The sequence below is a fragment of the Mustela erminea genome, chromosome 5 (assembly GCF_009829155.1).
Source record: "Mustela erminea isolate mMusErm1 chromosome 5, mMusErm1.Pri, whole genome shotgun sequence".
NCBI lineage: Eukaryota > Metazoa > Chordata > Mammalia > Carnivora > Mustelidae > Mustela > Mustela erminea.
Window position 1 is genome coordinate 113,633,834 of NC_045618.1, and position 15,272 is coordinate 113,649,105.

Below are 15,272 nucleotides of genomic sequence, written 5' to 3' on the forward strand. Positions count from 1 at the left end.
AATGAAGGAATTCCTAAAGTTTTAGGTTATCACCCAGATATTTTGGCTGTGAGGATAACTTGAGAGAAATTTTGGCAACACATAGATTAGAAAGGATCATAGAGATTTTTTTAAGGTGTCCTTTTAGACAACCAATAGGTAATTCTTTCACTGAAGACCAAATGATTTCGTCTCCAGATCTGCTCAGCTGGTCCATTAAATGTTTACTTAAGGCAAGTAAATGTTTTAATTGTATGTGATTTTTGTTTTGTTTCATTTCATTTTGTTTTTATGGAACTGATTGGTTAAATACATACATTTTTAAATCATTATATCTTCTCTTTTACTGTTAATTAAAAGTAAAAAGTACCATCAATTTCAATCTTAAGAAAAAGCTTACAATATTTGAAATCTAAGCTGATATTGTCATACTACATTTGAAAAATTTTGGCATTTCATTGTTTTGTTTGTTTTCACCCTTTTCCTTTCTAGTCATTTTGCTTGTATAGTTTCATGTCTTCCTGTCACTGTATTCATAGTTGTTATGTGTTGTGCATTAGAAGCATCCATTCTACACCAGTCCAGCTGTTATCATGGCACACGGTGAGCAGCCCATTCCTGGTCTCATCACTTATTCCCATCATGCAACAGGCAGTACAGACGAACGGGTAAGACAAGAGGCTTTTGCACTCATGGTTTTGCAAGCATACAGCCTACCTCGTTTCCTTGGAGGATAGGCTATAACATACTATGGAAGATGTGTTTTATTCTGAAAGATCTTCAGCATGCTTTTTTTCTAAAGAGTAAGTGCCACTGAGCCTATTCTGTCAAGGAATTTAATAGAGTTTCTCCTATACCTGAAATAGTCTAATATCATTAAGATTCCTAAAATACAAACAAATTGGTCAAACTAATATTTAATTTCTGTTAACCTTGCTTTATGCCTCATGATTTTTCATCTTACTTTCTTGTCCTTCATTATGTTCTCATTAAAACCATTTAGAGAGCTGAGTCTTCATACAACTTCTGAGATACATACAGAATCTGAGATTCTGAGAAGATTCATACAACGCATCTTCTAATAAAAACTTGTAAAAATACATATCACTTGTTTTAGTCACTGGCTGAATGATAGTTTGTAAAAAGTTCCAGGCTAGAAAAGATCAAACTGATAAGCATAACTGACTAAACAGTAATAATTTAGATGATGGATGCCAAAAATCTATCTCAGTCCCTAATATGGTTATAAAGTGAGAGGCAGTTAGGCAGTTGGTTAAGCTTCTGTTCTTGGTTCTGATCATGATCCCAGGATCCTAGGATCAAGCCGCATCAGGCTCTCTACTCGGCTGGAGGTCTGCTTCTCCTCTCCCTCTGTCCCTACTCCTTTTCGTTTTCTCTCTCAATGCTCTCTCTCTAATAAATCAAATCTTTAAAAAAATAAATAAATAAAATGAGAGGCAAAAAAGGGAGTAATAAAGTGAAATTTGGCTTAAAATCCTTAGGGAGATCCAATTAAAAAAGGAATAGAAGGCTTGAACAAACGTTTCTATAAAGAAGACATCCAGATGTCCAACAGACACATGAAAAGATGATCAACATCACTTCTCATCCAGGGAGTGCAAGTCAAAACTGCAATGAGATCTCACCTCACACCTATCAGTATGACTAAAATCAATAACACAGGAAACAAGTGTTGGCAAGGAAGTAGAGAAAGAGGAACCCTCATGCACTATTGGTAGAAATGCAAACTAGTACAGCCACTCTGGAAAACAGTATGGAGTTTTCTGAAAAACTTAATTAGAATTACCCTACAAACCAAGAATTGTGCTACTGGGTATTTACCCCCAAAATACAAAACACTGATTCAAAGGGAGTCATGCACCCCTATGTTTAAAGCAGCATTATTTAGAACAGCCAAATTATGGAAGCAGCCCAGATGTCCATGAACTGATGAACGGGAAAAAAAGATGTGATATGCATGTAAAATGGAGTATTATTCAGCCATAAAGAAGAATGAAATCTTGCCACTTAAATGACATGAATGGAGCTAGAGAGCATAATGCTAAGCAAAATAAGTTAGACAATTACCATCTTATTTTATTCACATGTGGAATTGGAAACAAAGCAAATCAGCAAAGGAAAAAAAGAGTTTTGTTGGCATTTGGGATTTACCTGTGGTTGCAACACAAAGATAACTGTGGGCTGAAGCAAGTGCTTAAAAGTATGCTCCTTTTTCCTGGTCCTATTAATTGAATTCATTGGGCATCTCAGTGGATGAATGATCTCTAAAACCATTAATAATTTTTTGTAAGTAAAATCGTAACTTTATTACAAATACTAAATGAATACGTATCCAAGGTATTATGTCTTACATGAATTATTGAGGGTACCAGAAAGATACTACAACTGCTTCACAGGAAATACAAATATATAAATACAAATATATAAGAATTAAGAATGTAGAAATGGAAAAAAAAAAGAATATAGAAATGAATTTACAAATATTAATCTTATTATTACTTAATGGTTAAGTTATGAATATTCAAATAGAAAAAGGAATGTAAAAGTACTTAATGCAGTACCTGAATAAAAGTAAATATTTGGGGGCACCTGGGTGGCTCAGTGGGTTAAGCCTCTGACTTCGGCTCAGGTCATGATCCCAGGTTTCTGGGATCGAGCGCTGCATCGGGGCTGTCTGCTCAGCGGGGAGCCTGCTTCCTCCTCTCTCTCTGCCTAGTTGTGATCTCTCTCTGTGTCAAATAAATATATAAAAATCTTTAAAAAAAAAAAAAGTAAATATTTGTTATTTTAGGTGGTTGATCACCTCACTGATCCTAACTCAGCTTTCAGATGTTACTAATATAATTCCTCCTTCACACCTCCTCTTTCCTTTGCCCAGTTGAACAATCCTTCCTTTCTTCTTTCTTCCTTTCTTCTTCTTATTCAGCTTTTAGGCACCCTATATTATTACATTTTGTAGGTGGTGACCTCCTTTGGAAATGGGATTAATGCTGGTTCTCCTCTCTAAAGGCTCATACATACAACTGTTGAGTTCAGTTGTAAGGCCTGTTCCTTAGATTAATTCTTATGCCACAAGAAACAACAAGTGTTGGCAAGGACATGGAGAAAAGGGAACCTTCTTGCACTGTTGGTGGGAATGCAAACTGGAGCAGCCACTCTGGAAAACAGTATGGAGGTTCCTCAAGAATTTAAAAAATAGAGCTACCCTACAATCCAGCAGTTGCTTTACTACCCTATAATCCAAAAAATACAAAAATATTGATTTAAATGATACATGCACCCCAATGTTTATAGCAGCATTATCTACAATAACCAAACTATGGAAACAGCCTGAGTGTCCATCAATTAATGGATAAAGAAATACATTACTTACCCATTAAAAAAGAAATCTTGCTCTTGCAATGATATGGATCGAGCTAGAGAGTATTATGCTAAGCACAATAAGTCAGAGAAAGACAAATACAATATGATTCACTCATGTGTGGAATTTAAGAAACAAAACAAATGAGCTAAGGAGAGAAAAAAGAGAGAGAGAGATGCAAATCAAGAAACAGATTCTTAACTATAAAGAATAAACTAATGGTTACCAAAGGGGAGGTGGGTTGGGGATGGGTAAAATAGGTGATGGGGATTAAGGAATGCACTTATCAAGAGGAGCACCAGGTATGGTATGGAAGTGTTGAATCACTGTCTTGTATACCTGAGACGAATATTACACTGTATGTTAGCTAACTAGAATTTAAATAAAGGCTTTAAAGGATAAAAAATTTTAAAATTAAAAAAAATTCTTGTGCTAGCTAAAGATCAGCCTTCTCCCTAAAGCTTTTCATAAATCCAATCTATATTTATCTTTGCTTTCATTTTGTATTACATTCATTCACCAAATATTTGTTTTGATATATATAGATATATACATATATATATACATTTGTATGTCACTCTGCTAAATGCCATGAGTTTTTAAATGATCATACATGATTTAGGCCCTGCCTTTGAGGAACTCACTGTGTAATACAAAAAAAAAAAAAAAAATCTTAAATGAACTAGTTTTATAAGTGTTGGTAGTCTCATGAGATTAAAAAAAAAAACCAAAAAACTAGTCTGATTATTACAGATTTTATTTTAAGAAGTCCTGTGAGATTTATCAGTGGCTATTTTGAAATTACTCGGCATGATAAATTCCCAGGAAACAACCTAGTCTAATCCACCATCATCTTTCATCTCCGTTATTTCAGTGGTTAGTCTCATCAGTTCCACTTTAGCCTCTCTTCAGTTTACTCTTTTCAAAGCCAGAGTCAGCTTTTTAGAACATAAAGTAAATCATGTCACTTTTCTACTTGAAACTTTCAATGATTCTTGCTACATTTAAAATACAACTAAAACTCCTTGACATGTTCTGCTAGATTCTACATGATGTGGCTCCCCCCAACTTTACTAGGCCCTTGTCTAACCATTCCTCTCCCTTTCCTCATTGCTTACCAAGCTTCATCAAGCTTTTTCTTGCCTTGGGTAATGTGCTGTCCCCACTGAAATATTCTTAACCCTATTCTTTGCCTAACTGACTTCTATCTATGCTTTCTGTCCCAGTGTATCTCTTTTTTATAGAAAGACCTCTGATCTTCTTCCTTTAGCCTAAATTATGTTTGCAGTTGCTCTCTCTTATAGCATCTCGTTCTTTTCCTTTTTAGCACCTATCACAATTTATAATTATATACTTATTCATGGGTTTAATATTTATATGTATGGATTGTAAGGTCCATGAGGACAAGGATCAGATCTCTTAGTTTATATATCAATCTACCCAACATCTAGCACAGCTTGGCACATATTATACACTCATAAGATATTTGTTAAATATGTTCCATGAAAAATTATAATATATCATCTGTCTATAAAGAATAGATGTCCATTAACTAAGTTTACAAGACAGACATAAAAAAAGATATATTTAGTAATGCCTATGATGTATATGGTCTCTTCCATGAAACAACCAGCACAATCAGCATATTCTTTCCCTCTAGTAAGCCAATAGATTATGTGACTATAATAATAATGATGAGATAATTTTTGAGTGCTAACTATGTAGCAGGTACTATTCTAAGTGGTTTATATAAACCATTAGAAATTAATACCAAAATGCAGGTATAGGCAAGATTATACCTTTTATTTTCCTGGAAGGCAAGTATATATAGCAAAACAAATTTTAATAAGGATTCTTATTAATACCATTGAGGACAACAAAAATTCTGAATAATTTTAAACAATAAGGGAATAATTTTAATAAGTATAAATAGTCCTTGTAAAGAAACAAAGTCATGAATATTTAAATTTTTACATTTGAGGGGCACCTGGGTGGCTCAGTGGGCTAAAGGCTCTGCCTTCAGCTCAGGTCATGATCCCAGGGTCCTGGGATCGAGCCCTACATCGGGCTCTCTGCTCCACGGAGAGCCTGCTTCCTCCTCTCTCTCTGCCTGCCTCCTAGCCTACTTGTGATCTCTCTCACTGTCAAGTGAATAAATAAAATCTCTAAAAAATAATAAATTTTTACATTTCAAAAATATCTGTTATAGTTATACCTCATCTTTACTGTCTAGACAAAATTATAAAGTATGGCTTTTCTTTATAAATATTAATCGTAAATTGCTGTGGATTTTTTATCATTAATTTTCATCTAGATTTAGGTCTTCACATTCCTTCTTTTGGTATTTATCATGTGTATTTTTTATTTTTTATTTCAAGTTTTTATTTAAATTCTTGTTAGTTAACATATACTGTAATATTGTTTTCAGTAGAATTTAGTGATTCATCACTTACATAAAACACCCAGTGCTCATCACAAGTGCCCTCTTTAATTCCCATCACCCAGTTAGCCCATCCCCTGACTACTTCACTTCCAGCAACTCTCAGTTTATTCTCCTTAGTCAAAAGTCCTTATGGTTTGCCTTCATCTCTTTTTTGCTTCCCCTTCCTCTGTGTTCATCTGTTTTGTTTCTTATATTCCACATATGAGTGAAATCATATGGTATTTGTCTCTGACTTGTTTCACTTAGCGTTATTCACTTTAGCTCCATCTCCGTCTTTGCAAATGATATATTTCATTCTTTCTCATGGCTGAGTAATATTCCATTGTATATATATTTCACATCTTCTTTATCCATTAATCAGCAGATAGACACTGGGGCTCTTTGCATAATTTGGCTGTCATTGATAATGCTGCTATAAACATTGGGGTGTATGTGTCACTTTGAATCAGTATTTTTATATCCTTTGGGTAAATACCTAGTAGAGCAATTGCGGATTGTAGGGTAGTTCTATTTTTAACTTTTTGAGAAAACTCCATATTGTTTTCTAGAGTGGCTGCACCCAGTTTGCATTACCACCAACAGTTCACATTTATTTTTCTTTTTTTTTTTTTAAAGATGTTATTTATTTGAGGGAGAAAGAGAAAAACAGAGAGAGAGTACCTGAGTAGAGAAGAGTAGAGGAAGTAGGAAAAGCAGACCCCCCCGCTGAGCAGGAAGCCCAACATGGTGCTTGATCTCAGGATTATGACCTGAGCCAAAAGCAGATGCTTAACCAGCTGAGCAACCCAGGTGCCCCAGTTCACATTTATTCTTGTTAAATTTCATTTTGCTACATTTACCTCATCAGTGTAGCCAAAGAGATCTTATTTTAAATTGGTATCCACCATTTAGTACATTACTTGCCTTTTCTAGCCCAGTTACCTGAATAAATGTTAATCATGCTTTAATTGAAGTCACTGATATAACTTTTTTTTAGGATAGCACACTTCACACAATACCAGAAATCCTACTGGTTATGATTGCTTAACCAGCTAACATGTATTTCTCTTCTAGCCCCTCAGAACCAACTCTATCTTGTCCACAGGAGTTTTATCAATGACTTGTCAAATACCTTACTGAACTCAAGATACATTAGTTTGACAGTTACAGTCTTTAGTAAAATTTTTATAACAATCAAAGCCACTAAAGGATGTATTCAGAAACTCTAGAAAGATACATGATATATGTTTTCTGAAAAATCCTTTTAAGTATTCATATTTTTAATCTACTTTTATCAGTTCAGAACTTATATTGCAAACTTGGATATCTAGATAGATTTTTAGAAAATACAACTCATCTTAAAGGTCTTTATATCTATGATGGAGCTAACCAACAAGCTGGACAATGACTCTAAAAGCATTACCATCAAGACTGACAAATTGTTGCTGTGGTAGCCATACACCTCCATACATGTCTGCTTTGAGAAACTAGCTCCAGTTATTCATGCATTTGCTCACTATCTACCCAAAATTAAATCCAAGTGCCATAGAAATTGTCTATTAGTCTTCCAAGTTTTCTATAAATTTAAACATTTTTTCAATACAAAAATTTTAAGTGGTTAAAATGATTCAAAGGGGTAAGTATATGCTCACTTACGAATTTCCTTGGCATCAAAACACAAACTTATGTATTTATTTTATTGCTATTCTTTCTGGTGTTTTAAAAGACTAGAGAGTTCAGGATGCCTGCATGGCTCAGTCAGTTAAGTGGCTGCCTTCAGCTCAGGTAATGATCCCAGGGTCCTGGGGTTGACCCCCACATTGGGCTCCCTGCTCAGTGGAGAGCCTGCTTCTCCCTCTCCCTCTGCCTGCCACTCTGCCTATTTGTGCTTTCTATCTTTCTGTCAAATAAATAAATAAACAAAATCTAAATAAATAAAGGACCAGAGAATTCTAAAAGAGAAGTGATAGGAGGAGCAAGATGCCAGAGGACTAGGAGACCTAAACTTCATCTGGTCCCAGGAATTCAGCTAGATAGTTATCAAACAATTCTGAACACCTAAAAACTCAACAGGGTACCAAAGAAAAGAATAGCAGCAATTCTATGAACAGAAAAGTGACCACTTTCCAGTAGGACATGCAGAGAGGTAAATCTGAGGCAATGTACAGGAAGATAGACTACAGGGGGAGGGAGCCTCCATCAGCCGACTACTGCCAAGTGATAGAGCAGCAGAACACAAAATCAGAATATTTAGAAGTCTGCTTTATGGAGGGACATCACTCCAGTGGCTAAGCAGATGGACTCCTCCCTGGGACAGTGCAGTCTCATGACCCTCAGGGACACAGAAAGACTAGAGGTGCCTGCGTGTGGCAGAGCTCCCATGTAGCAGAGCAGGAAAGCTGCTGCAAAGATGGAGCTGAGAAGTGGATTCTCAACTCAGGGTTGCCATAATCCATCATCCAAAGTACAGTTGGACCACCACTCTTCAAGCAGGGACTACACGAGTGACAGATCCAGGGAGAATGCTCCCCTTCCTCCACTGGGAGGAGCAGCGTGGAAGCACACTACAGGAATCTGCTGGGATTGGAGACTCCAGATGGGGTCATGTGCCAGAGATAGAAATGCTTGGTCACAGTCTGGGTGAGCTCAGAGTGAGGCCAGAGACCAGGGAGACAGGAGTGATTGACTGCTTTTTGCTGAGGTCACACTGAGGTGGGGGCCCCTGAGCTCCCAGCTACTCTGAGGCCAGAGATTGGGAGGACACCATTTTTATTCTTGTCCTCCAAAGCTGTATGAAAAGCTTTCAGGGAACAAAAGCCATCCAGAGCAAACCCAAGCAGATTACTTAGCCCGGCCCCTGGCAAGGGTGGTGCAATTCCACCCTGGGCAAAGACATTTGAGAATCACTGCAACAGGCCCCTCCCCCAGAGGATCAGCAAGAACATCCACCCAAGACCAAATTTACTAATCAGAACCGCAAAATCCCACTGCTAGGGGAATACAGCACATAGAGCTCATGGCTTTTTTCCTATGATTCTTCAGTCTTTCAAAGTAAAATGTTTAAAATTTTCTTAGGTTTTTCTTTTGCTATTTTTTTAATCTTTCCCCTTTCCTATTTTAACCAACATCTTATCAGTACCTTTTTTTAAATCATTTTTTTAAATTTTCACTTTTAGAGTCAAACTCTATTCCTTCATCATATTTACCCTTAGTGTGTGTGTGTGTGTGTGTGTGTGTGTTTTCCTTCTTTCTTTAAAATTTTGGGAGGCAGTTTCTTCTAACAGACCAAAATACACCCAAAATCAAGTACTGACTGCTAGGGCCCTAATCAATACAGACATTAGTAAGATGTCAGAACTAGAGTTCAGAATGACAATTATAAAGATACTACCTGGGCTTGGAAAAAAGCATAGAAGATACTAGAGAATCCCATTCTGGAGAAATAAAAAAACTAAAACCTAACCAAGTTGAAATTTAAAAAGCTGTTAATGAGGTGCAATAAAAAATGGAGGCTCTTTGTACTAGGATAAATGAGGCAGAAGAGAGAACTAGTGATATTGAAGACCAAATGATAGAGAATAAGGAAGCTGAAAAAAAGGTAACTACTGGATCACAAGAGTTGAATTCAAGAGATAAGTGGTACCGTAAGATGAAACAATATTAGAGTTTCTAATTGGGATGCCAGAAGAAGAAGGAGAGAGAGGGGCAGAAAGTATATTGGAGCAAATTATGGCAGAGACCTCCCCTAATTTGGGGAAGGAAACATCCATCAAAATCTAGGAGGCACAGAGAACACCCCTCAAAATCAATAAAAATAGGTCAATACCCCATCATCTAATAGTAAAATTTACAAGTCTTGCAGGCAAGGAGAAAATCCGGATAGCAGCTCGGGACAAGAGGTCTGTAACATACAATGGTAGAAATATTAGATTAGCAACAGACCTAAGCACAGAGACCTGGCAGGCCAGAAAGGACTGGCGTGATATATTCAGAGTACTAAATGAGAAATACTATATCTAGCTAGGCTGTCACTGAAAATAGAAGTAGAAATAAAAACTTCCAGTTCAAATAAAACTAAAAGTATTTGCAAACACCAAGCAATCCCAGAGGAAATTTTTACAGGGGTCCTCTAAGCAAAGAGAGAGCCTAAAAGTAACAGACCAGAAAGGAACAGAGACAATACACAGTAACAGTCACCTTATAGGCAATACAATGGCTCTAAATTCATATCTATCAGTTACCCTGAATGTAAATGGGCTAAATGCCCCAATCAAAAGACACAGGGTGTCAGAATGGCTGAAAAAACAAGACCCATGAACATTCTGTCTGCAAGAAACACATTTAGACACACAGACAACTCCAGATGTAAAGTGAGAAAGCTGGGGTAGCAATCCTTGCATCAGATAAATGAGATTTTAAGCCAAAAACTATAATAAGAGATGATGAAGGACACTATATCATACTTAAAGGATCTGTCCAAGAAGATAACAGTTTTAAATATGCATGTCTCTAACATGGGATCAACCAATTATATAAGCCAAATAATAACAAATTCAAACAAATATATCAACAATAATGCAATAATAGTAGGGGACTTTAACACCCCCTCACTGAAATGGACAGATCATCTAAGCAAAAAAATCAACAAGGAAATAAAGTCTTTAAATGTCATGCTGGACCAGATGGACATCACAGATACATTCAGAACATTCCATCCCAAAGGAAGAGAATACACATTCTTCTCTAGTGCACATGGAACATTCTCCAGAATAGATCACATCCTAGATCACAAATCAGGTCTCAAATGGTACCAAAAGATTGGGAGCATTCCCTGCATATTTTCAGACCACAATGCTTTGAAACTAGAACTCAACCATAAGAGGAAAGTTGGAAAGAACTCAAATACATGGAGGCTAAAGAGCATCCTACTAAAGAATAAATGGGTCAACCAGGAAATTAAAGAATTAATAAAATTCATGGAAACAAATGAAAATGAAAACACAGCTGTTCAAAAGCTTTGGGACACAGCAAAGGCAGTTCTGAGAGAAAAGTATATAGCGGTGCAAGCCTTTCTTAAGAAGCAAGAAAGTTCTCAAATACACAGTCTAACCCTACACCTAAAGGAGCTGAAGAACAGCAAAGAAAGTGTAAACCCAGCAGGAGAAGAAAAATAATAAAGGTCAGAGTAGAAATCAATGAAATAGAAACCAGAAGAACAATAGAACAGATCAATGAAACTAGGAGCTGGTTCTTTGAAAGAATTAATAACATTGATAAACCCCGGGCCAGACTTACCAAAAAGAAAAGTGAAATTACCCAAATTAATAAAATCATAAATGACAGAGGAGAGATCACAACCAACACCAAGGAAATACAATTATAAGAACATATTATGAGCAAATATACACCAGCAAATTTGACAATCTGGAAGAAATGGATGCATTCCTAGAGATGTATAAACTACCCAGACTGAACCAGGAAGAAACAGAAAACCGGAATAGACCCATAACCAGTAAGGAGATTGAAGCAGTCATCAAAAACCTCCCAAAAACAAGAGCCCAGGGCCAGACAGCTTCCCAGGAAAATTCTACTAAACAAGGAAGATTTAATACCCATTCTCCTGAAGCTGTTCCAAAAATAGAAATGGAAGGAAAATTTCCAAACTCATTTTATGAGGCCAGCATTGCCTTGATCCCCAAACCAGACAAAGACCCCATCAAAAAGGAGAATTACAGACCAATATCCCTGATGAATACTAATGGAAAAATTCTTACCAAAATACTAACCAGTAGGATCCAACAGTACATTCAAAGGGTTATTCACCACGAATATTACTCACCAAGTGGGATTTATTCCTGGGCCGCAAGGTTGGTTCAACAATCACAAATCAGTCAGTGTGATACAATACATTAATAAAAGAAAGAATAAGAACCATATGATACTCTCAGTAGATGCAGAGGAAGCATTTGACTAAGTACAACATACTTTCTTGGTCAAAACTCTTCAAAGTGTAGGGATGGAGAGGGTACATATCAATATCATCAAAGCCATCTATGAAAAACCCATAGCGAATATCATTCTCAATGTGGAAAAACTTAGAGCTTTTCCCTTAAGGTCAGGAACATGGCAGGGCTGTCCACCTTCACCACTGCTATTCAGGATAGTACTAGATGTCCTAGGATGCCTCAGGAGTCAGACAACAAAAAGAAAATCATTCAAACTGGCAAAGAAGAAGTCAAACTCTCACTCTTTGCAGATGATATGATACTTCACGTGGAAACCCAAAAGAGTCCACTCCAAAACTGCTAGAACCCATATAGGAATTCAGTAAACTCTCAGGATATAAAACTAATGCACAGAAGTCAGTTGAATTTCTATACACCAACAACGAGACAGAAGAAAGAGAAATTAAGGAGTCAACCCCATTTACAATTGCACTCAAAACCATAAGATACCTAGGAATAAATCTAACCAAAGGCTCAAAGAATCTATTCTCAGAAAACTATAGAATACACATGAAAGAAATTGAGGAAGACACAAAGAAATGGGAAAAAGGCTCCATGATCATGGATTGGAGAACAAATATTGTGAAAATGTCTATGTTATCTAGAACAGTCTACACATTTAATGCATTCCATATCAAAATACCATAACTTTTTCAAAGAAATGGAACAAATAATCCTACAATTTATATGAAACCAGAAAAGACCCCGAATAGCCAGAGGAATGTTGAACAAGAAAACCAAAGCTGGCTACATCACATTTCCGGACTTCAAGCTCTATCACAAACCTGTAATCATCAAGAGAGTATGATACTGACACAAAAACAGACACATAGATCAATGGAAGAGAATAGAGAGCCCAGCAATGGACCCTCAATTCCACAAGATTAGTTGACTTGGTCAGTTAAACAAGACTAGTTGATCTGGTCAGTTAGTCTTCAACAAAGCAGGAAAGAATATCCAATGGGAAAAAAGACAGTCTCTTCAACAATTGGTGTTGGGAAAAATTGGACGGCCACATGCAGAAAAATGAAACTGGACCATTTCCTTACACCACACACAAAAACAGACTCCAAATGGATGAAAGACCTCAATGTGATAGAGGAATCCATCAAAATCCTTAAGAACACAGGCAGCAACCTCTTTGACCTCAGCTGCAGCAACTTCTTTCTAGAAACATCGCCAAAGGCAAGGGAAGCAAGGGTAAAAATGAACAATTGGGACTTTGTCAAGACCAAAATCTTTTGCACAGCAAAGGAAACAGTCAACAAAACCAAAAGACAACTGATAGAATGGGAGAAGATATTTGCAAATGACATATCAGATAAAGGGCTAGTATCCCAAATCTATAAAGAACATCTCAAACTCAATACCCAAAGAACAAATAATCCAATCAAGAAATGGGCAGAGGACATGAACAGACATTTCTGCAAAGAAGACATCCAAATGGCCAACAGACACATGAAAAAGTGCTCCATATCACTCAGCATCAGGGAAATACAAACGAAGACCACAGTGAGATTCTGCCTCACAGGTAGAGTGATGGTCTGGATGGTTAAATCAGGATGGTTAAAATAAACAAGTCAGGAAATGACAGGTGTTGGTGAGGATACAGAGAAAGGGGAACCTCCTATTGTTTTTGGGAATGCAAACTGATGTAGCCACTCTGGAAAACAGTATGGAGGTTCCTCAAGAAGTTAAAGAATAGAGCTACCCTTTGACCCAACAATCACACTACTGGGTATTTACCCTAAAGATACAAATGGGGCACATGCATCTGAATGTTTATAGCAGCAATGTCCATAATAGCCAAACTATGGAAAGGGGCTAGAAGTCCATCAGCAGAAAAATGGATAAAGAAGAAGTGGCATATATATGTGTATATATATATATATATATATATATACACACACATATGTGTATATATATATTTTTTTTCCAATGGAATATTATAGAATGGAAAATTATGGAATATTATTCCAATGGAATATTATGCAGCCTTCAAAGAAACGAAATCTTGCCATTTGCAATGAGGTGGATGGAACTAAAGGGTATTATGCTAAGCAAAATAAGTCAGTCAGAGAAAGACAATTATCATATGATCTCACTGATATGAGGAATTTGAGAAACAAGACAGAAGATCGTAAAGGAAGGGAGGAAAAATGAAACAAGATGAAACCAGAGAGGGAGAAAAACTGTAATAGACTTTTAATCTCAGGATACAGACTGAGGGTTGCCGGAGGGGAGGGAAGTGGAAGAGGTGGGGTGGCCGGGTGATGGACGTTGCAGAGGGTATGTGCTATGTTGAGTGCCGTGAATTGTGTAAAACTGATGAATCACAGACCTGTACCCCTGAAACAAATAATACATTATATGTTAATAAAAATATATATAAATAAAATTAAATAAATAAAAAAGAAGAGGTAGTTTGGTTATGTATTCTAATTTTGATCTTATAACTCTCTATTTCTTCTTTCATTTTTTTAATTAACATATAATGTATTATTTGCCCTAGGAGTACGGGTCCGTGAATCGTCAGGCTTACACACTTCACAGCACTCAACCATAGCACATACCCTCCCCAATACCTATAACTCAACCACCCTCTCCATACCCCACCTCCCCTAGGCAACCCTTAGTTTGTTTTGTGAGATTAAGAGTTGTCTTATGGTTTGTCTCCCTCCCAATCCCATCTTATTTCATTTATTCCTTCCCTACCCCCCATACCCTCCCACTTTGCCTCTCAAATTATGGTGAGCGAAATAAGTTGGTCAGAGAAAGACTATTATCATATGGTCTCCCTGATGTGAGGAATCTATTGCTTCTTTTAGAAGTATTCTCTCTACCGTAAAATAAGCTTTAGGGCAGAAAAGCAACATAGATTGAAAGAATTAGCACAGTTCCTTAAAAATGTATGCATTCTCATTACAGTTTGCCTAAATGGGGAAAATTCTGTTGTTTAATAATTAACAGTTGAAATTGCATTGCAGGTTTGATATTAACTGGGACAGATTGTTTTCTCCATACTATCAGTTGCATAAAACAGTAAGAGAATTTACTAGTTCTCTAGAATAGGAATGTTATTTGGAAGTGATTTGGCATTTCTTCTCATTGGTGCTGACATAACCCACTACAAATTCTGCTTATTCTAGGGGGATCATCACTACTTGGCAAGGCTTGGATTCATCTCTTTATTGGCTTCTTTGTAAACATTGACAAGTTGCAATTTTCAGTTCTTTACCTTTTTTTACTTCCTCCTTTTCCTTATTCTCTTCTCTTGCTTTTTGTTTTATTAGCATAAGGAACATCAAGGGTAAATATCTGTCCTTTCTTACTATTTTTCTGAGTTAATTTTTTATTCCATTTCTTCTATCTCAAAGGGAAATTATAATTCTTTAAAGTTAGTGTTTGCTTCTACTTCTTATTATTAAGGAAATAACTTTTCAGTATCAAATGTGTACAAGACAGAGTGTTCATTCTTTTATTT

General features: G+C 36.5%; 1 protein-coding gene across 13 annotated transcripts in view; it reads left to right on the plus strand.

Moving 5' to 3' along the window:
• The window catches only part of GPHN (gephyrin), a 641,293-nt gene that overhangs the window by 408,689 nt on the left and 217,332 nt on the right, over nucleotides 1-15,272 (plus strand). For 5 of the 13 annotated variants that reach the window (XM_032344531.1, XM_032344533.1, XM_032344535.1 and 2 more), the window contains one exon: nucleotides 540-647. The exons of the other annotated variants lie outside the window; for them this stretch is intronic. In XM_032344531.1, the coding sequence (XP_032200422.1) occupies nucleotides 540-647 (108 nt within the window). The remainder of the gene's footprint in view (nucleotides 1-539; nucleotides 648-15,272) is intronic. 13 annotated transcript variants of the gene reach the window in all.